At 41.5% G+C, this 22,740-nt stretch overlaps 1 protein-coding gene across 1 annotated transcript; it reads left to right on the top strand.

The window, feature by feature from the left end:
• The first annotated feature begins 982 nt into the window (after window positions 1-982).
• On the top strand, window positions 983-20,799 carry HHLA1 (HHLA1 neighbor of OC90). The gene is made up of 17 exons (XM_074145768.1): window positions 983-991; window positions 2,345-2,428; window positions 5,254-5,362; window positions 7,240-7,299; window positions 8,445-8,525; window positions 8,986-9,069; window positions 9,163-9,246; window positions 10,585-10,668; window positions 11,231-11,287; window positions 11,396-11,482; window positions 12,257-12,349; window positions 13,453-13,650; window positions 14,212-14,283; window positions 14,520-14,591; window positions 19,699-19,855; window positions 20,451-20,533; window positions 20,756-20,799. The coding sequence occupies exons 1-17, from the start codon at window positions 983-985 to the stop codon at window positions 20,797-20,799; spliced, it is 1,458 nt and encodes a 485-aa protein (XP_074001869.1).
• The last annotated feature ends 1,941 nt before the right edge of the window (window positions 20,800-22,740 follow it).

The raw sequence follows: 22,740 nt of genomic DNA, 5'->3' as shown, positions 1-22,740 counted from the left end.
TTGAATTAATTCACATGTTGAGGTGTTTGGTGGCTTATGATGAAATTGCTGAATGGATGACTATCTGCTTTTAACAGCGTTGCATCTAAACTCACAGATTTCAGAGGAATCACATGCAGTCCATGGGAGTAAATGGGGGCAGAATTTTACCCACTGCCTCCAGCAGTGATCGTCTCTTGGGTAATCGTAAACATCACTCATCACAACCAAAATTGCCCTATGTCATTGCTGTGATCAGATCTCTCTTCCTCCCTCACCACTTAACCACAATGCCAGGCAATTTTCTGTTCTAACTGCCATCTTGTTCTTTTTGATTTTCTACATTGAAGATACACTTTAAGTGTCTTCTGGTCATCTCAACAATGCCCCTCGTTTAAATTGCTTCTCCAAGGAAAAGCTCAGGCTTTGCCAAAGGGGCTTACCCTGGCCTACCTCTCACCATCTAAGGTGGCATTGGGCTAATTGCAGTAAAATGAGCTGCCCCTTTAAAAGGGAAAGAAAATCCTTTCTCCTCCACAGTTTAAGTCGTTACTGCCAAAAGGAGCTTCCAATCCTCACCTGAGCTGCCACAGAGACTTTCCATGCAGGATTCAACACACACTTTGTGTGCTTATGATTGTTACCTCTAGTTAGTCCTTCTGGGATTAGGATAACAATTTCCACAGGATTTTAAAGCAAGATTATCAAGCCTGTCTACTCAAAGCCTTTCACAAAGTCATTATTAAGACCTGGCAATAACTTCCAGTTTTATATAGGCTCTGAAGATAATCATCTTTGACAAGACAAAACAGGTAAGTTGATATTAACTCTTCCAGATCTTGGTGGCTTCATATGTACTTGGAGGAAACCATTTCAACTGTGCTATTAATGCTCGGTGGAAATGTAGAAAATGAAATGTATTTTTATTAAAGGTATATTTATTATATTTTATTAAGTTCTCATACAAATAAATCTGAACTTAGAAATTAGTTGTAGCAGTTTAATGAAGCATGTGATTATAACATGGGAATATTTTCATATTAACGTGCGATATGTCTTTAGATCTGGTGTATCATGGTGTGCTTAAAAGGAGAGATGACCTTTACATGTTGGAACTGAATGAAGGTAGGGAGATTAATACTCGAGGACTTCCCTTTTTTATTTTTTTGTTCTCTTAACTTCTGTTCCGCTCTGTTTAGTATGAAGACATGGAAAAACTACTTGATATCTGATTGCACTCTGTTTGTACAGGAAAAATTAAAACAATTCAAACTTTATGGTTACCTGCCGCATTAAATTGAGTTCAAATGAAGCATAGTTAATAAATATGTTGATTTAAGACTACACTTAATCTGGAATAACAAAGAGATATTTAAAAAGAGGTTTTCATGAGTGTATAAAGGTAATCTGAACTGGATTAAAATCTCCCATTCAGCAGTTCAGGGAACTCTGGATCAACAGTTCTGAGTAAAATGAATTCTAATAATATTATTCTACTTAAAATAAACACAAGAAGAGGATTATCATATCCAGTAGAAGCAAAGGAGAATTTGTCACTAAAGGCTTGACCTGCAGTCTTTATCAGACAAATGGTTGGAAGGAAAATATTCAATGAGAGTCAGTTTATGGGATGGTTGTGTGGTACCTGTGCCTTTGAGGCACAGGTTTCATATTTTTTTTGAGGGTTTCATATTTGCAATCTGGACATGTATTTTAGTCACCACAGTAGTGTCACTTATGCTGGCAAATTAATAACAACTTGTCTCTGATAAATTAAAATTAGATATCAGATACCCAGAGTAATGCAAACATGACATGTTGTAAGAGTTAATATTACTAATATCCACATTGCTGAGAGATAGGATATTTCAGGCAGCAATTCTAGGAGTGTCACAGATGGCTTTGAAATTTAATTGGACAGCATAAATATTCAGAGAGTTAATGATTTTGGAATGCAGCTAAAACCTAATGCTTCAAATTTAAATCAGTCTCTACCCATTGAGGTGTAAGGGTAGCACTTTCTAGAGCGATGTTCTTAGCATTGAAATTTCTCTGCTATTTCTTTGTAAGCATCTTGTACTGTTAAGAGGACAACACAGTGGTAAATCTGGCATTCAGGCAAAACAAGCTTTCCCATGAATGGAGGATTTTCCATTCACTTTATACAAACCTTACTTAATATTTCTTTGCTAGAAATAGAACAGGATTTAGTTTATTACTATCCGTCCTTCCAGGTTATGTTTGCATGTTGTCCAAATCATTAGATGTTTTGCTTGATGGAGTCTGTAGGGTGTAATCACACCTCAGTTAAATGTGGGTGTTATTGCCAGACTAATGCCTGCTCTGAATTCCTGCCGCAAATCAGCGTTGTATGCGGAGAAAATCGTGTACATTGGTTAGTGTGGAGGAGCAGCTCAGTGGGGAGGACAGCAGGGAGCTGCAAATTCAGGTGAGCAAGAAAGTGTCTCTCGATGTGCATGGGATGCTTCCAAGCACAACTTTGTATCTCACTCTCTTTCAATTTTGTTTCTTTATGCTTTTAAAGCTGTTTTTTTTTTTTTTAATTCTCTCTCTCTTAAGGTGCTTTGATAAGACAGTTCCTTCATAAGTCAATCTTCTGCCTCTTCCCTATCTCTTGGGAATGTGCTGTCTCTAGCCCCTTCGCTAGTCTGCTGCACCAAGTCCTCTGTCAGATGATTTTCCCCATCCTGCCACCGTAAACCATTCTGGGTCAGTTTAAATAGATCAGTAATGAATTTAAATCCCCTACAGGAAATTATCTTCAGCCTATCAACCCTTTTACTTGTGAACCTCTGTAGAACAGCTGTGTTTGCACATCATTCTGGGAAATACTCTTACCAAGGATTTCTGTGTTAGTCCAAGTGTGATTCGCTGGTGACCCAGGAGAGGACCCAGGAGCCCAAGTTCCTCAAAGCACGTGCTGGAAATCAAGTCTCCCCTCTCTGGCACAAGCACCGACCACTGATACGTAGGGGCAGACTGAAAGTGGGGCAGAGGGTATCCTCTCCTCCCACCTTCTAGGTCTCAGTCTCTCACTCGCCATGCAGCCAAAATCCTCACAAAGGGTAGAGGTTTGGGTTCCTTTGCAGCAGAGACCCTCCAGCCAAGACCAGCCTTGTGCCGCAGGGACAGTACAGCGGCAGCACTGCTTTTGACCATATTTCATATTGATGTCCCCTGGGTCTCCATGCACAGGATTGGCACTGACTGTGCAGCCTGATCACACTCTGTGTGCAGAGAACAGGTCATGGGGTACTTGCTCAGGGGGAGGTCTGTAGTCCATAAACACTGAACTGTCATTGTGAAGCACAGCTCATTGTAACATGGATCTTCCAGAGCAAAGGAGACAGCCGCTTCTCATAATACAGGAATAAAAATTCATGGTGATCCATTAGAAAAATGGCAAATCACCCCACTGTTAACCTCAGTCGAACACACACCACAACAGTTCCCCCTTAACAGGACACTTAATTAAGTGCACCAACCACTATAGCACTCCTGCTCCAAAACACAGGCAGGTACAAACCTCCCCTTGACATGATCACCCAGCTCTTCATCCCACAACCCCAGCTGACCCTAGAGCCTGCTCTTCCCCAACAGCCACCTCCCCACGTCTTTTGTAAACCAGTTCTTCAAACTCAACACCACTGCGGAGGTTTCTCTCACTAACTCCTCTCTGTTTCATACAGTCAAACCAAAGAGGGGAAAAAAAAAAACCCATGACATCGAGCAGAATCCATAAGCGTGGATTAGTTTTATACCTACCTCAGTGCAGATTACATCACCACTGCTTCCACCCCATCAGCATGTTAGCAAGCTTGAGCTACCGTCCTAAAGTCTCCCCTAACTACAGAGTTCACGGGTTCATAGAAAAAGCTGTTACAAGTCCCACTAAGCTTCATAATACAGGATAGTGGAAGCAGGGATAGCTTTGACAGGGTTTCAGGCCCTGTGATTCTCCTGCCAGCGATACATTCATGGTCTGTAGTCTAGTTGTTGCAAGAAGAGCCGAGCTTAGGATTTTTGGTGCTAGACTGGTCCACGGGACGCTGGACTCCGTCCATGCATAATTAGTCCAGCTCCCAGGAGGGTGAGGGAGTGTGAAGTCTGGGAATGAGTTTTGGCCATGGCTTTCTCTCTGTCTCAGCCCCGCTCTTCTGCACATGCTGCGCAGAAACCATGGATGAGCATAGGCTCGGGGTCGAGTAAAAAGGATTAGGCAGATGGACTGAATCGACAGGACAAACTACCTAAAAAGCTTTTCTGAGCTTGCTTTGAATTAGCAGAGCTGGCACTTAAATGCTTTTGACTCATCAGATGAGCAAACAGACATTTCAAACACAGAGCTGCTTGGTATCGTTTCACCATCCCAAGGAAGAGTCTCTTTAGAGCTGCTAAGTGCAAATTAGCTATTTTCAGAATGTGTTAATTCTCTAGTGAATTAAATATGAGAAAGATTTAAAATGTGATGATAATAGTTTGTTAATCAAACAGTATTATCTTCAAGATAATCGTTTGCTGCATACATGCAAAATTAGCTACTCCGAGAGGATATGAAAAAAATTTTTGGACTTTTTTTGCTAATTTTCATATGGTCCCTCATTTTCTGACAACTACAGAGCTATTTGGCGTGTTCTGATATTACAAAAACAGGGGGGAACGTGTAAAGAAGCAAGGACTCTCCTACTTTTTTTCTGACTACCTCTAATTAAAATCTCTGAAACCTGGAAAGCAGCTCATTGTGTGAAAGTTAATCCCTCCCAAGCAACTAGGCAAGGAAGCACAAGGACACAGCTTGGTGACAATAATTAACTACAGAAATGCAAGACTAGGGGTGACCGAGCAAGCAGAAAATGAGCTCAGTTGACGTCTGGTCTGAAATTGAACATAAGTAAATTTTATCTTGTTTCAACAGAAAGGGTTTAGGTGCCTGATGTGTCAGTGTCCTTTGGGCACAGGTCATCCTGCCAGAGAAGAGGACTCTGCAGACGACCTTACCAAGTCCCAGCAAAGCCACAGTTATGTAAGACTCGAAAATCAAGAGTTAAATACTGAACTTATGATCCCCACAGATACACAGAAAATACTGATTGTGTGATTTCTGATTCTTTCCATTTACACCACCAGCCTTTTCTCTGCATCCCAGAGACCTAATATTTCTCTCACGCTCACGTCATTCTGGGACAGGGGTTGGACAAAATTGCACAACAGCTCAAACTTTAACAGCACCAAAACAGTATTTCTTTCTCCTAGAGCAACCCAGACTGCTGGAAGTCAGAGTCCACAATGCAGTCATTCTGCTGGCATGTGCCAGCGAAGATGAGCCTGGGATTTCTATGTCTCTTTCTGGTTTGCAACACAGGTAAGAACCATGGTTTGGTGCTCCCCAGGGTCTGTTTCCCAGTTGCTCCCATAGCCCCATTCCCACATCCATGTCAGGCTTGTTTCTTTCACCCTGTGTAGGCAAGGCTGATGGGCTAGAACTCAAGGGCTAGTGGCATGCACAAGGACAGACCAGGTGATGGCAAAGGTCTAGTCTTGGCTCCCATGCCATGAATCTGGAGTCAGAAGGGTTTATGTGGAGAGAGAAGGGTTAGAAGAGCTCTTACCAGCTAGACTGTCGGTCCAAATTTAACTCATACTGAGAGTTGTTCATGCAGTTGACTAGCACCATATGAGAAGCCACGATTTGCAGGCCTTGTACCATAGATTATTCATGGGATATATCTCCTTATGTAGAAAGAAAGAAGGGGAAACGCAAAATGTCTTTGGAATTGTCTTCTGTGCAAGGCATAGATTTTTGTATGAATAGGGACAAGCATTCAAGTTTCACCAGTTTAGATACAAACAGCCAGATCATGCAGTCATGCCTCTTCTTTCTTCTGCTGCTTCCAGTCCTACAGATTTCCTCTTGATGAAGAGGAAGCTGAACCCAGGTTTTCTACTCCCTGGTGAGAGGTCTGCTCATTACGTTATAACACAGAGCAGGGCATCACTACCCCTGATGTGAGTGCTCTTCACCACCAGTTCCCAAGAGAAGACTTGTCTCTGGGGAGTTTGGATGGACTGAGAAGCTGAAGATTCAGAGAGGCATGGGAGTTTAGCATTTGCTAAACTGGCTCATTTGGGCTACTAAGGGCAATGAAACTGATGAAGGGTCTAGAGAACAAGTCCTGTGAAGAGCAGCTGAGGGAACTGAGTTTTTTTTGCCTGGAGAAAAGGAGGCTGAGGGAAGACCTTATCACTCTCTACAACTACCTGAAAGGAGGTTCTAGCGAGGTGGGGGTTGGTTTCTTCTCCCACGTAACAAGTGATAGAACAAGAAGAAATGGCCTCATGTTGCACCACAGGAGGTTTAGATGGGATATTAGGAAATATTTCTTCACCAAAAGGGTTATCAAGCATTGGAACAGGCTGCTCAGGAAAACAGTTGAGTCACTGACCCTGGCGGTATTTAAAAGACATGTAGACATGGTGCTTAGGGACATGATTTAGTAGTGGACTTGACAGTGCTAGGTTAACAATTCGACTTGATGATCTTAAAGGTCTGTTCCAGCCTTAATGATCCTATGTTTCTATAATTTGGAGAGCTTTCTGGATTAGTCTTTGGGGTCATTCAGCTTTCCACCAATTGGATAGGGAGCCTAAACACCAAACTACTGCACTTCAACTTGTCATGTGATGTCTAAGTCACTGCTCTTCACCTTGCCCTTGTGGATCACCGAGGAAATCCCACCAAAGCAAGTTCCAGCTCCTGAGCCTCGCACCAGTTCATTTCTCCCACAAGACAGCTCTTGAGAACAGTACTCAATTGAATGACTGCTCTGAATTACACACATGCACACAGCCTGGGAAGATTTGTTTAGATTTGGCCTTATTATTGTATGTACCTTGCAGACAATGTTGTGTACGAGCCGAGTGCACACCTCTACAACAGTTTGCAACTATATTTTTGTCTTTGGTTCTTGAGTTAAGGGGGCAAGCTCTGACATTTAGTCTGTGTTCTTTCTTTAACTGGCAGCTAAAGGACCTGGCAAGTCCTTTAAGACATTTTTATTCTTAGGCACCTGCTCAGTTGTGGATACTTGGTGTCCTGTTTTGCGGTGCTAATGTCCATCCGTTTCTGAGCTATAATAAGTAAGAGCAGCAAAATTACCCAGGCAGAGATCTCAACAGTTGCTCAGTAGCTCAACAGGGAAAACTGTTTCTTCTTTCTCAGTCTTTTTCTTCACTTCACAGCTTCGTGCATAAGAAGAGAAAATAAGAAGGAGAAGCAGGTGGCAGTGCTGGCTACCGCAGGTAACAAGCAGCACGCCAGGAGACCCTGTGTGGGGCTGTTAATGGGAGTGGGAGGAATTTTGCTAGACATAGAGGTGGTGGCAGATGGGCCCTTCTCCCACAGAGTCTGTGAGTCCCAACCTGTGAGTCGCTGCTGCAAGGGCTCTTCACCCAACACAGGGGTTTTCCCAGGTTCCTGGCGAGTTTTTAGCCTCCCTCCTTCCAGGAATCTAAAATGTTGTTTTCTCTTTTTCCTTTCTCTCTTTCGCAGGTCTTCATTCCCTTTGGTTTTCCCTTTCCGCTCTTCTACGCTGTGGACAAGCCCGCGCTTCCAGCCTTGGGGCGCAGCTTGGTTTCGAATTGGTTAAAAATAATACTGATGTCATTGGAAAATTTATTTCTCCCCAAATTCGATTTTGTCCTCATCTCAGCTTTCTGTGTTTCTTTTTCCATCCTGCTCTGTTTTTTCTCTCTCTGTCACGCACACACAGACCTTCCTCCTCACACACACACACACAGATCCCACACTGCTCTGCTTCTGCATGACTTTGTGGGAGGGAAGCAAAAGAACATCTTCAGAAATTTTGCCTTGGGAAAAAACAAATAAGCAACTTCAACAGAAAGAAAACATGTTAAAATAAAAAGTGTGATTCAGCTGCAGTCACTAGCAGTATAGCCATCAAGATAGTTAAAAAACCCCAAACACCTGCGTTTTCATCCCCGTTCCACATAGCACTGGGAAAGGTGGAACATTTCCCGGGTACTTTCTCTTGGGTTTGTGATCTGCAAAGAGAGATCTGCTGCAATTTTGGCAGTGAGTACCCATTGCCCAGCAGGAGGGGGCACCAAAACGTCAGGACTGGCTTTGGCTCCCTGGCAGCCTGCTCAAGGGCATGCTCACAGGAAGAGGTGACACAGAGCCCGACCTAAATTTTAGGCTACTGTTGCACTGCCCACTTTATCTTATTATTTTCCAGACTCCTCTCTGCACTCCTGGCATCTTTATTTTCTCACTGCAGGTTTTTCAGTGCACCCCAATGCATAACCCGCCCATTTTAGTTTTCCCATTCTGGAAGATTTTTGCCCTATATAAATAGGGGATTGATAGCCATTTATTTCCTCGTGCCCTTGAGCCGCCAGCTGCTCAGAGCCCCCTTCTTTTTCAGAGCTGCCTGCGAAGTCTGTGGACCTGGCTGCTATTAACCTGACCGAGCTGGTGAACGGTATGCTGAACACGGCGCTCAGAGGTAACGTGACAAGGCCAGCAGGTCACACAGGCTGTCAGCCCGACCGTGAACGGGATACAGGGCTAAGGGTGTTAGCAGCAGCAGCCGTGAATGCGTGCCGTCTGCCTCCAGAACTGATTCTAGGAGCACGTTAGCCTGGAGCGTTTATGATGCAGATAGCTCTCTGCCCCAAAGGATCTAGAAATTAGTGTGTGTTTATATATAGGCACCCTATAATTACTTATGGGATGCCTTTCGAAAGCACTTTATAATCCAGTTTAGGTTTGAATTAAAAAAAAAAAAAAAAAAGAAACACTACAAATGATCCTTCCCTCGGTGGAAATGAGAAAGAGCGGAGTCTCAGGCACCTGTATAGTATCAGCACCTCAGGAGTCTTTTAGAAATTAAATGAGCAGAGTCAAAACATGTTGTTCTCATAATTTGTTCCAACCGCTAATAGCATAGGCATGTGTTTCTGCAGGTACCAAAAAACTCTTCTCTTTGCTGAGCATCACGTCTTACAGCTCATTTGCCTTCCACAAAGTGTCAGTCACCATTTATAACCGTGAGTGCCTCAGTGCTTTGCTCCGTGCAGGAGCATTTTCTCTCACTCACCCTGCGCAGCCAGATACTGATTTTTCTCTGTCTCTCCCTACAGTTTCTAATGTAAAAAATGTTGACCCTGGCAAGTTCCCTATGCATTACTGCTACTGTTTGAGCAACGTGACAAATGACCTGACAGGTGGGTACACAAGAGAGGGTGGCAATTGCATTTGCTTAAGCTGAATTATTTCCTTTGGAGCTGAAATCTGCAGCCTGAATTCTTCAGACTTCATCCTTATGAGCACCATCGCCATACTGAGGTCCACAGCCATCACTCACAATGAGTGGCTGCTCCAAACCTGGGGGAGACTTGATGAACTCAGTCTCACCCAGCCAGTCTGGGATGGAGCCATCAGTCAGGTGACCAGCATGGCTTACCCAGAGGAAAGACTTCCCATTCCTCCTCGGAACACAAATGGCAGTACAGGAGAGACAACCCAGCAATGTGTGATACTTTACCTTAGCCACTTTTGTTCTCCTATGATAACCCACAGGAGATGAACAAGGACTTCTTTGTACCAACAGACTCCAATGACTTCAATGAGCTCAACAGAAGTGAAAAGCAGGGATTAATGTTTTCCTAGAACTGTTTCATGGCACGTAAAATGCTGTTGGGCAAATCCTTCACCTATAATCCTCATTCACACCCCTGATCTCACAGTATTTAACATTCCCAGATAGGTCTGAGCACTCTGATTCAATGGCTGGTTAATCAAGAGTAGCTTAGCAGCTAGGGACCAGAGCCCATATCCTCTAAGCTGCATGTGATGACCACAGATGTGAGCCACAATGGTTTTCACATCTTTTTCTGGACCCAAATATCTCACAAGCCTTTTTTCATAATGACCCAGTCTGCCTTGAAGAGTAATGGAGAAACTTGAATCTTTCTGCCTCAAATCCAGTATATCTTGGTGACTAAAACTTCCCCCCAAGTAGTAAAAATTGAGGTCCCAGCACAGGGCTCATGTCTATCACTCTCTAAGTGAGAACGTTGACCTGTTAGTGGTAGAAACCATTATAGAAATGTCGTACTGCCACCACCACAAGCCATTTTTTGAGTTGAGAACATCGTCATTGGTATGTCTGAAGTAGACCTCAAAGGAGAGCATCAGATGCCTCCTGGGAGATCCTACATGGTAGATAGGGAGCTAGTACAGTCAAAGCCTACAGCTTTAGTTCTTCTTCTACATTTAAGCAGACTAAAAAGAGTGTTACTTTAAATTGTTCTCTTGAACAGATATATTCCATTTAAGTTTACTTCAGGCTATTTTGGATATAATCTTCGAAATATACTTCTAGAGTATTCCAGTGTCTTCCTAAGACCACTCCCATTGAGCAAAACCATTTTGAACCTTAAAATATTTTAAGTCGTCACCTACAAGCATATATCCAAAATATGACCACATATAAAAGTGATGTTTTGACTTAGCATAGATATGTGTTTGCAATCATAAACTTTCTCTATTTTGTTTTCTAGATTTTACAGCTTTACTTGTTGATATTATTGGAAACTCCACCAGTTATCTCACAGAAATTTTCAAATCCACTTCTATTCTCTCAGGTTTGCGTTTCCTTTTAATGTTTATAATTGTCTTATTTGTCTGGTTTACTCCTGACATGGAAACAAGCATAGAAATGTGTATAAAAGCCTATTGCTCTTACTCAGCAGCATTTTTCCTGCAAAGTATGAACTGCAGTTGCAAACAAAGTCTCCGTAGAGGAACAAGATGTGTATATATATATAATATAGAGACTTACGTGATTCTATGAGCAGCTATGTTTTGTTTGAAAGTTTGGTGAACTACTATTAAATACTGGTATTTGGGGCAATGATGGTTCCCAAAGAATGATTATGGTCTATATTAGCTGAAGAATTTTTTTTCCATGTAAAAATGGTTGGAATTTGGAATTTTAATTAGATATATACCTTTCCCCTGGAAATTCTAGCATTTGGATTTGGTGTTGGTTCAAGGTTTTTGTTAAAAATCAGATCAGAAAGAAAATATTTGGCCAGTTGTAGTAGCCACATGCCATTTTGTGTTTGTATTTTCAGCTGTTTAGGATTATATCATATAATGAAAACTGGTAACAATGATCTGGTTTGCATTTTTTTTGCCTTGCAGTGCGTCAGAGCAATGATTCAGACTGCATCTATATCTGTGTGATGACAGGGCAGACAGGTAAATGGTGAAACCATTCCCCCCCAAAATATTGCCCTATTTATTCTCAGTGATGACTTATACTAGAAACAAGCCTTTCTTGATATTTGTAAGCATTACTATCTGCAGGGAGAAATCTGTCTGACTTTTGGGAAATGCTGGAGAAGTCTCCTGTTGTTAATTACACATTTTCCAGTAACACATCTTCTGACCTGGGTAAGTATATCCTGAGGAATAAAAGGAAACAGCAACAGAAATGAAAACCACATCCCGATAACACTTGCAATAAATACTCCATCTTCATAATGTAAAAATATTTTTTTAAATATTATTTTATATTTTAATCATTATTTGTATATATTTATACATTGTTATAGATATTATTAAATAGACTAGTATTTTATATTATTATAAGTGTAATATAATATTTATCTTATAAGTAAAATTTAGAAACTTTTAAATTATTATCTATGAGATCTTCTAGTGGAGGAATGATCCCTCCTGGGTTGAGAGCTTTGATAGAGTTCAGCACTGGACTGGGGAGGATTCCTGATGTTCTTAATCTAAACGGGTACCTCCCTTAGCTCTCAGCACAGATTATCCCCTACCTTTTCTTGAATTACCTTGAGAAAGGAGTTGAATATATTCAGCCTGTGTGTTGCATGACTCCTCCACCCAAAACTGCTTTGCCAGGTTGAGCGGCATTTCGGGCATTCACCCCTCATTGCTGCCCATGATTATTTCTCATTTTCAATGCTTGACTAAAAAAGGCAGACAGTGAAATCAGTGGCAAGTTCACCAGTGCTGAAAGCTGTAGGATGCTTCAGTCCTTTAAAAAAAAAAATAATCAGAGACACTTTGCGAAATATGACTTTGATTTGAAAAGACAACAGCTATTTTTCTTATACTGGAACTTGATTTATTTCATTTTTATCATACAATTTGCAATGGATGGTGAGCACACTAACCCTATCTTCTCATACCTCAAAGATCTAGATTCAATATTTTCAAGTTTCATGAAATTGCAGGAAGACCCAAACAAAACAGTGGATCCATCAGCAGAACATGTGTGGACATTTAAAAGTGAGCAAGTATTGTCAGACCTAAATTTATATTCTTCTTGATTAATGTCTTGTTAAGTGATTATTTATGTTTTCTGTGATGTTGTACTACGATTACAGAGTAAGATAGAATTTTGTCCTAAACAGCAGAAGTTCAGGTCAGTAATGCACTGAATAGCTGAGGAATAGAAAAGCTATTGTAAAAAGACTCTTTTTTTCTGTATTTTACTAGAAACACTTTTCTAAGGAGGCAGAAAAGTAAAAAAAAAAAAAAAAAAGATTGTTGATTTTTGGTTTTGTTGGTTTTAAAACAAGAAAAAGATAGTTCAAACTGTTTCCTTCTTATTGTAATTTTTTTTCTCTTCAACTTTATGCGATGTTCAGTTGTGAGTACCTGAATAGTTCATAAACTTCAGTGCATTTAGCTTTGCCACAAGGCTAAAAGATGGAAAAGTGCTGATCTGCCTCATTTTGAAAGCAGAAAAGCGAATCTGCACGTTTTCTTCCACACAGTAGGAGCAAAGAGAAATTCAGAATTTTACTTTATACCTCCTCATCACTGCAGTTGCATGTCTACAACAAAATTTCTACATTTTCCCTAGTCACTCTGCTGTCTTTTTATATGCTCTTTTGTTTTGCTCAACCACATACCGGGGTTTATCTCTTCCAGCCCCGAGTGTCATTCCTGCCACAAAATGTCATCAGTTCTCAAATTCCAGTATGTGCCCTCCAATACCTGACTGCTCCCCTCCACATAGACAAGAGCTTTCATCTCTTTCCTCTGTAGTGAAGCAGTTCAGAAAATAAAAAATAATTTATCTGAAGAAAAAAAACAACACTTTGAAGGAACATTTCAGTTTCTTTTTTTTTTTTTTTTAAATAAAAACTTGCGCATCAAAATGTTCTCAGTTAAAATTTCAAACGTTATGGTCGCTCCCCATGTTTCTGTATTGAAAATGAAATGGAGAGGTGGCTGCTCAGCTGCCAGGGGAAGCACTCAAGGAGCAGATGGGATTTTCTGGGTGTATTTTAGATACTATTTGTGCTACTCTCACTGCTGCCGTGGGGCACCAGCATCCACAGTGCGTTGCTGGTGCCCTCCCTCTGTCTCTCCTGCCTCTCCAGCTACCAGAATCCCTCTTGCCCTGAAAGGGGAGGAAATCCCCACCACGAGGTTCCCACCATGGCCAAAGACAGTTGGACTGAAAGGATCGGGGTTTCCATCACCACACTTGGATGTTTCCAGACCACGAGGCACCGCCGGATCCCCTCCGACTGCTGGGGGGAACTTGGTCTCATCACTGGCCCTGCAGCCCAGCCCCAGTGAGTACGGTGTGGAGGACTGACACCCGCTTTAACCCATTTACGGTGGGGTTTGGCCCAAAGCTGAAACCCCATCTCTGAGGTCGAGGTTGGGAAGCCCTCCAGGGAGACCCATTCTGTGTCACTAGTGAGTAGATTTTTTTATTATAGAAGTGCTAAAATCAGTTATAGGGTCCATCTGTAGTTTTGTACTCTTTGGGGAAAAAACTAAGCCTTGCTCCTCACGGATACCTCTGCCACCCAGGTCTTTGCTCACATTTTGCTCCACATACGGTGAGGAGACTTGTGAGAAAGCTGCTTGTGAGACAGAGCTGCTTCTCTTGGTCTCCACTAAATATACCTTCTTTAAATCTTACCCTTCCCCAGCCCGTGGACTTCGCAAGATCTAGCAAAGTACAGCTTTTGTCCTTCCTTTTTCATCTTGACATTTTTATATGCCACTGGAAGTACCGGGTGAGGGACTCTGGCTGTTGAGCTGTCTCATACAGAGCAGTTCTCAGCAGACAAATAAATAACAACTATCCTGAATGACACAAAGCTTGTGTCTTTCTGTTCCCATAGCTGACATGTTCGCATTTTGGATGCAGACGGAGTCTCCTCAAGAAACCAGCAAACTGATGCAAACAGAGCCAGGTGAGATTGATCTGGGATAATAACAAAGTGTGTCAGTTGGCACATTTATGAAATAAAAAGTAATATATAGAAACAGGTAACTGTGAATGTACATCGATGTCCGTGTAAGTGTTTATTAGTGGTCTGTGACTTCAGCTTTTTTTTTTTTTCCTGTTTTTCTTTCAATCAAACTTCCTTTTTTTTTTTTTTTTCCTGTTAAGATGTCAATGCAACTTATATTCTTTTCCTGCCTTCAGATTTACCTCCCTCGGTTCTGCCTACGCCACCCTTCAGGCCTGGCGTGACACTAAAACTTTACTCAGCTACCAGTAAGTAGCTGCACCTTGTGCAGCAAAAATAGTAGTACGTTTGAAAGTATACCAATTAACAAATTTTGGCATGCAGAAACAGCATATACATTTAATTTACATGATATCTTATGTACATAAAACACCCAAAATATATGAGACTGCTTCCATATTTGTTTGTGAGTCACATAATCAAACATTCACTCTGACCCGGAGCATCAGGGATGCAGCCAGCTCCCTGGCTCCATACAGGCAACAATCAGGTCTTCATTTTGGGATTACTTGGAGTCTTAAAATCCAAGTTCTGGACTAGATTCCCTGCTAATCTCAGCATTTCTAATGATATTTTGAATCTTAACTTCTCTCAGCTAATTGCTGAATTCCAGCACAACTTTACTTGTCTGCAAAGGTTTGGGGGGGCGGGGGGCGGGGAGCATATTTGAGTCAGAGAGAAAGGTTCTTTCACTAATCTTCAATTTTTCTGTCACTGGGAATAATCTCATAGTAGGTGAGTAGTGGTATCTTACAGTTTTGGTGTCACTTGCTTTTTCCCTTGTTTTTGTCGTTGTTGCCTATTGCAGCAATACAAGACCAGGATCCTGTGCTGTTACTTTTTGTAGCTTTTGCAGATTCTGATCAGGTTTTTCACAGGTCCCAGTCCTGTTCTGTTTGGCTGAGTTTGTCAGCATATGCTCTGTTTCTTGTCTTTTTTTTTTTTTGTCTTTTTTTTTTTTTCTTTTTTCACTCATGTTATTAGAAAGAAAGCATTTGAGAGCACACGACTCAGTGAGGCACCTGTTTTCAGAAGTAAATAACGTTGTCAGAGTTAAAAACATTAACTATGAAAAGCAAAGCCTGACAACAGCATCAAGTGACCATACAAACACAAGTCCAGCAGAAAGGCAGTGGCAGGAGAGAGGGGGAGGGAGGTATTGCCTGGGAGGCCTGAGAACAATGCAGTAGAAAAACTGAGACATGTTTTCAAGGAGAAGACACGCTGGTGCTGAGCCAAGGAGCAGTTCTTGGTGTAAGAGGCTTTTCGAACCATGGAGATAGGAAGGCAAATATTCTTTTTTTATCCTTCTCTCATTTTACTTCTGTTTAAAGAGCTCAAAATACCAGAGTTCTCATCTTACCCCCCCACGATACACATTGGTTGCATGAAGAAAATGAGCCAATGTCATATTACATGAATATAGCTTGACTTCTTGACATTCTTGATGGTGTGAAGAGAAGAACTTAAGATGAACTAGGTCTTCTCATCTTGGTTGGGAGCAGAGGAATATGCTATGGTAATTCTCATTCATCAAAACCTCTGCACAAAACCAAAGTTCTCTGCATGTCTTGTTTGGTTTGGGTGAGTTTGAGTTGAAGATTAAGTAACAGCCAGTCGACTGGAAGTTGCTTGAGTGAACGACTGGACTTGCTCAGAATGACTGGGGTGTGCTCAATCCAGAATTTGTTCATGTGCCAGTTGCTGTCTGGTGGGCAACACTATAGACCCTGAAGAACCTAGGACTGGGAACCAGCCTGTTTTGAAAAGGCTGGAAAACAGGGATTTCAATGAGATCAGGGAACGGAGAGTCAATAAATGCCTCTCTATCAGAAGCCACAATGACAGAGGCTGTCTACCTGCATATATCAATCCTACATTTGGAGAAATAAATCAAACAGTGGGATCACAAAGCAACGAAGAGCATCCACAATGCTCTGAAGACTGAGACGTTATTCTAAGAAGTCATTTCTTAAATTACAAAAGTGGATGCCAATTGATAAAATATCCAAGTGTGCATATTAGAGCAGGCATAGAGCATAATTGTAAGTCTGAATTATTCACAGTAGCCATAACGTTGCTTTTCACTGACAGCAAAATTTAATCTCAGTATCATAGAGATGTGATATTCATTTAATAATGGAAAGGGACGATTACTGCAGCAAGAACTGGTCACTGATCTGCCTGTGACAGTAACCTGGTAATTTCAAATAGACAAGAGCAAAGCTTTGCCCAGGGAGCTGTGGTTCCTGAGTTTTCTGGCCTCTTTTGATTGATTCGATTTCTTGGGAAAGAAAACTCTTAGAAAATAAAGTTCTGAAATAAATTCCTACTTTTAATTTTTTTTTTTTTTTTTGTAATTTAAATCCAAATCTGTAGGAACTTACGAATTGAACCCAAAAAATATATTTCACAGTAGAAATTTATTACAGAAGAGATACAAAACATTACTAAGAAGGACTGAAAATTTTAATTTCACCAATATGATGTGAGTATACTATTCAATCCAAATAAAATTAAATGCAACATTAATTGAAAGAGAATTTCAGCATTAAATAAATATAGTATTATGTAAATGCAGCATTAATTTAAAAATAAGTGATTGTCAAAAATGAAAACCAAAGCAATCTGTTTAACTGTCAGGTTTTTCATTTGACTCCTCTTTCCTACATAGACGAATCCAAATTGAAATTGCAGTCATTCAATTTACTTTTCGATAAAGACGAGTTTCTGCTGACAAAACACACAGCTTGAGTAAAGCATTTAACACTCGCTCGGCAGGACACTGAGTACCCACTTTGGTGGAGACTTTGAGATTCGTTAGAGGGTGGCCTTTAACAAGTTCTAATTATTCACAACAACTCTAACATCCCTTTTCATGGACACCATGTTGAAACCTTATAGCCTCACGTTCTGATGTTTGGTTATTAACATGAAGAGTATTTATTAAAGCAAGAAACCATTACTTTTTAACTGCAATTGAGTGGAAAAAAAATCAAGGTGTGTCAAACAATACTAAGTGGACAAAGCTTAATGACATTTATGCAAAGTTGCTGAAATGAAGAGAAATGGGGCTCCCTCTTGCCCATCCCTGAACAATTATATTGCTATTTGTGTAGCACCTTTGACACACAACTAGTTTTCAGAGGGACCTGTGAGTTTGGGAGCTGCAAGTGTCTGTCCCTTCCTCCTCCGTGACTCCTGCTATCTTGGGCAAGCGCTGGCAGAAGAGAAATAGTTTCATAGCGATCTCTTTCAGGTTGGCAGAGCCTCTATTTTCCTCCTGCCCGCGAATGCCATTTCATATTAAACTTCTTGTCAGCACTAGGTGACTCAAGCTTATTTCAACAGAACTTCATTAGTCCGAATTTAACCTCCGTAACCTCTCCTATCGCATAGCATAAGCCGGCCCAAAGCTATAAAGCATGCGAGACGTGAACCTGGAAATGCAATTACACTGTCTAAGGAGATTATACTCTGCAGGTAAGGCAGTTTATCTACACACGGCCAAAGCCTGTTCCTGGTTACACAAACGGAAAAAACCAGTTGACAGTCACACTGCAGCCGCCTTCGCTCTGCACGTTCGGGCTCTCCCACCCCCGTGGGTGCACGTGAGGGGGACACCCACATCGTGCAAAATGTGCTCTCTCACAGCCTGGTCCCTGGTTATCTTTTCAGAGGCCCAGCCTGGCGTTTGTAGGGTTGTTCCTTATTTTTCAGGGTGCTGGCGGAGGGTAGACCTCCCTTTGGAAGGATTGCTGTATGCAGGGGACAACATGATGTGTGTAGCTCCCCAGGGTCAGCTGGGATGCCTTGTAGGGCAGGTGGCTTCACTGCAGGGACCTTCACTGCTGTGTCCTCACACACAGCATCTTCTCTTCAGAGCATGCTTATTAAATATGCAAAACAGAGGTTGTTACACACCTACTTTACCAATGCCCTGGTAGCCTTTTAGCATATTGTAAATATTGCATTTTTTTTCTAGCAAGTCCTTTGATTCTGACCCATCGTAACACAACTGTTAGCTGGGGTTGAAGGTCATGTGTGATTGGAGAAGCCAAGACTATGGCAAACGTTAGATTTTTCTCTTAGTATAATGAAGAAAAGCTGAAAACAGCTTCAATTTTGCCTTACATTTTCTCAGTTTCCCCCATTTTCATCTTGCCTTCCTTTCTCTTTTCTATAACAGAAAGGGAGTCTGGAGGGAGATTGTATTTGACACTGAAAAACCACATAGCAATTCAGAATTTTATTATAAGCTGCCACCACCTATTCTGTATTATTGTTTTTCCTGCAGCCTGGCACAGCTGCATTTTCCAGTGGGATGAAATGTTTGGTGTGCAAATGTTTATCTCTTGCTGCTGACTGCAGGAGATTCAATGAGTAGAGTAAACTAGATATTTTCCTTTTAGCTGGCTCAAGAGAGAGGAAGAGGGAGCCCATCCCCAGGTACACCCTCTCCCTGCATTTTTCTTAAGTTAAAATAATACAATGGTGGTCACTTGAAAAAACAACTAATTAACCAGACAGCTCCTGGCAAAAAAAATAATAAAATGGAGAAATTACTCCTACCTTCCTCTCAGTGCAGGCAAAAAAAGTGACCATTTCTCCTCCAGTTACTTGTGAGTTTTCATGAAACCTGTAGAAATGTATTTATCCAGAAGATCTTTACCCATCCCTAAAAACTGGGCTGAAATTAGCTGATTATTCAAATCCCTAGAAGAAAGAAGGGCAAAACAGATGGATGGAGAGATGGACAGAGAGAAAGCCATGCATAAATCATGTTTATTTTATTAATGAGGCTAAACAAAAGTGATGGAGAGAGCAGTGAGAGTCTGTTTGTTTATTAGCTCAGTCATATTTAATCTAGGATTCTGATTTAGAGGGTGGGTGTAGGGAAACATGCAGAACTGGAAGTGAATTTTTCGCTAAAGTAGAATATGCACACAGAAAATGTCAAATATAATAAAGGTACAGTGCTGTTCTTTGTCTTACTGGTTTACACTGTGGAAAAGTCATGCTTCAGTGGCAACTGAACCTCTGCCTAAACAGGTGACAATAAATAAATTACATCTTTAGAGTTGTTCCTTACATTTGTGATAAACAAAACCAACATGGTTTTAAGTAACTAACTAGTAGTGATAAATAATAATAAACTGAACAGAATAGTTGTGCTTTCACTCAAGCCACTGCGCCTGGCAGTGTTGTTTTCAATTATCTGCCTCACACAGATTTGATTTTAAGATACCTACATGAGTTTATTCATCTGCATGTTTCTCATAGTCCAGATAAGGCATTACAAGAAATTTAATGAGAGAAATATCTGAACTACTTCAGAGCTGTAATTTTTCCTAGGGTGTCCACAGGCGATCCTCAAGGAGTCCCGTGTGACCTCGCCTCCTGTCACTCTTATAGTCCAAAAGATCAATCCCTGTGTGATGGAGCTGTGTCGGTTTTTTCAGCTGTGCCTCTGCGTTGGTCAAAGAAGATATTCCAGAAAGGAAGCAATGAGGTAAAACCTGGCGCTAATTTCTCTCTCTACTTAAAATACTCCATTGGGCTTTTTTCAAATGACAATTTTCAATCACCAATGCTTACTTTTGAGTGTCTGTGGCTACTGACTGAGATCTAAATGAGTCTGCAGTGCACCGATCGATATCTGATATGGCTTCCAGTATTCAAACTAAGTGAATAAAGCTCAGTTGAATTTTTCCAAATATCTAATGACATCATTGCAGTCAGAATCTAGCTTTTTCTTTCCATATTCAGTATTAGCAGTATGATATGCATACAAGTGTGCTCATCATAGAATCATAGAATGGTTTAGGTTGGAAGGGACCTTAAAGATCATCTAGTTCCAACCCCCCTGCCATAGGCAGGGACATCTCCCACTAGAGCAGGTTGCTCAAAGTCCCATCCAGCATTGTCTTGAACACTTGCAGGGATGGGGCATCCACAGCTTCTCTGGGCAATGTGTTCCAGTGTCTCACCACCCTCACAGTGAAAAATGTCTTCCTGAGATCTCATCTAAATCCCCCCTCTTTCAGTTTGAAGCCACTATGAGAGATAGCAAGCTAGTATTCTCCTAACTTTAACTACATCTTTAGGTACTGCGTTGAATACTATTCCTGGTTCTTGAAAAATGCAATTTATGTCTGTGAAAGAGTCAAAAGACTTGCTTACTCCCACAGTAAGTATATTTTCTCTTTGTATCTCTACATGCCTTATTATGAAGGTATAACAAAATGTTGTAGATATCCACCGAACATTTGCTGTCTTTCATCACATAGCTATTTTATCTGATAATTATTTTTTAAAAGGAGTTAAAAAAAAATTATTTAACCTTCACGTATGTTTTTAATATTTACCTCATAAAACCTCTTCTGATAGCAGTTTTCTTTTGTTCTTCCAGCATTAAAGCAAAAATGCCTTAAAAATATCTGTACGTCGGTCTAGAGCACCGAGGAATTTTACTGCAAAGTGAAAGATTGGTGGCAGTTTTAGTTTTCTCTTTCATTTCTCAGTGTAAAAATCAGGATGTAACAGGTTATTTGCAAATATATGTAACAAGACAGACTATTAACCAGATGTTAACCTAGAAATGTGTCTTCCTCCAAGGCATTGTAAAAATAATGTGTAAAAACAGATATATTTTATACAAATTATGTAACTGGTGTAACTGCAATAAAAGCATTAAAAGACTTTTAAAAATTGTATTTCATAAAGGCTATTTATATCAATGGCTAACGAAAGTAAATAGTTTATTCCAGTTTATTTACAATTAAGATGAAGTAATCAAAATTAATAAATACAAAATAATTTAAAAGTAACCTCAAATACTAAAGAGAAGAAGGATTTTTCCAGCTGTTAAACACATGCAGATTATCCATTATTCCAAATCAAGAGTTTCCCATTACTTCAGCAATTCATCTAGTGCAGAGTTCAACCAAGGAAATGTTCACACCTCTTGTACTCTCACTCTGTGACATATTTGCGTGAGCTCACCAAGATTCCTCGCCTTCCTTATACACACCTCTGGTGAACTAAAAGCCAGTTCTAAAAAAAGGACAGGATAGCCAAACAAATTGCACGATCCTATACTTTGCTATACTGCAGCAATTCTATGAATATGTCCCTCAGGGCTCTGTTTTGGTATCACCACTCTTCAGTATCTTCATCAATGATTTAGACAGTGGCATCGAGTGCACCCTCAGCAAGTTTGTGGAGGACACCAAGCTGAGTGGTGTGGTTGACACACCCAAGGGATGGGAAACCATCCAGAGGGACCTGGACAGGCTCGAGAAGTGGGCACATATGAACCTCATGAGGTTCAACAAGGTCAAGTGCAGGGTCCTGAACCTGGGTCATGGCAACCCCCAGTATCAACACAGGCTGGGGGATGGGGGGATGAAGGGACTGAGAGCAGCCCTGCCGAGAAGAACTTGAGGGTGTTGGTGGAGGAAAAGCTGGACATGAGCCAGCAATGTGTGCTTGCAGTCCAGAAATCCAACCACATCCTGGGTTGCATCAAAAGAAGTGTGGCCAGAAGGTGGAGGGAGGTGATTCTGCCCCTCTATTCCGCTCTGGTGAGACCCCACCTGGAGTCCAGCTCTGGAGCCCTCAGCACAGGAAAGACATGGACCTGTTGGAGCAGGTCCAGAGGAGGGTCACAAAGGTGATCAGAGGGCTGGAGCACCTCTGCTGTGAGGACAGGCTGAGAGAGTCGGGGTTGTTCAGCCTGGAGAAGAGAAGGCTCCGGGGACATCTTACTGCAGCCTGTCAAAGGGGGTTTATAAGAAACATGGATTAGCCTGGTCTACTGAGGAGCCCAAAACTTGGTGAGTGGTCCAGGTGTGGTCTCACCAGAGCTGAGTGGAGGGGGAGGATACACTCCCTCCATTTGCTGGCAATACTTTGCCCGGTGCAGCTAAGACTATCGTTAACCTTCTTTGCTGCAAGGGCACACTGCTTACTCAAGTTCAACGTGGAGTGCACTAGGACCCCATATACTTTTCTGACAATCTGCTTTCCAGCTGGGTCGCCCCCAGCCTGTTGTGGTGCATGGAGTTGTACCTCCACAGGGGCAGGACTTAGCAACTTGTTGAACTTCATGGAGTTCCTGTCGGTTCATTTCTCCAGCCTTTCAAGGTCCCTCTGGATGGTAGCATGACCTTCTGGTGTATCAGCCACTCCTCCCAGTTTAGTGCCATCTGCAAACATCATGCAAAACACACTGTTCCAGCATCCAGATCATTAATGAAGATGTAAGCAAGCCTGGGCCCAGTATTGACTGCTGGCGTATACCACCAGTCACTGACCTCCAACCAGACTTTGCACTGCTGACCATCACCCTTTGGGCCCCACCATTCAGCCAGTTTTCAACCCACCTAACGATGC

This window comes from Numenius arquata, chromosome 3 (genome assembly GCF_964106895.1).
Source record: "Numenius arquata chromosome 3, bNumArq3.hap1.1, whole genome shotgun sequence".
NCBI lineage: Eukaryota > Metazoa > Chordata > Aves > Charadriiformes > Scolopacidae > Numenius > Numenius arquata.
The sequence above is the reverse complement of the archived record's forward strand: the minus strand, read 5'-3'. Positions and strand labels throughout refer to the sequence as shown.

Bases quoted from the DNA above. Each gene is read 5' to 3' on its own strand.
- HHLA1 (XM_074145768.1), top strand. The intron at 9,070-9,162 runs GTGAGTGCCTCA...CTCTCCCTACAG, and splicing joins GTCAGTCACCATTTATAACC to TTTCTAATGTAAAAAATGTT. The intron at 10,669-11,230 runs GTTTGCGTTTCC...TTTGCCTTGCAG, and splicing joins ATCCACTTCTATTCTCTCAG to TGCGTCAGAGCAATGATTCA.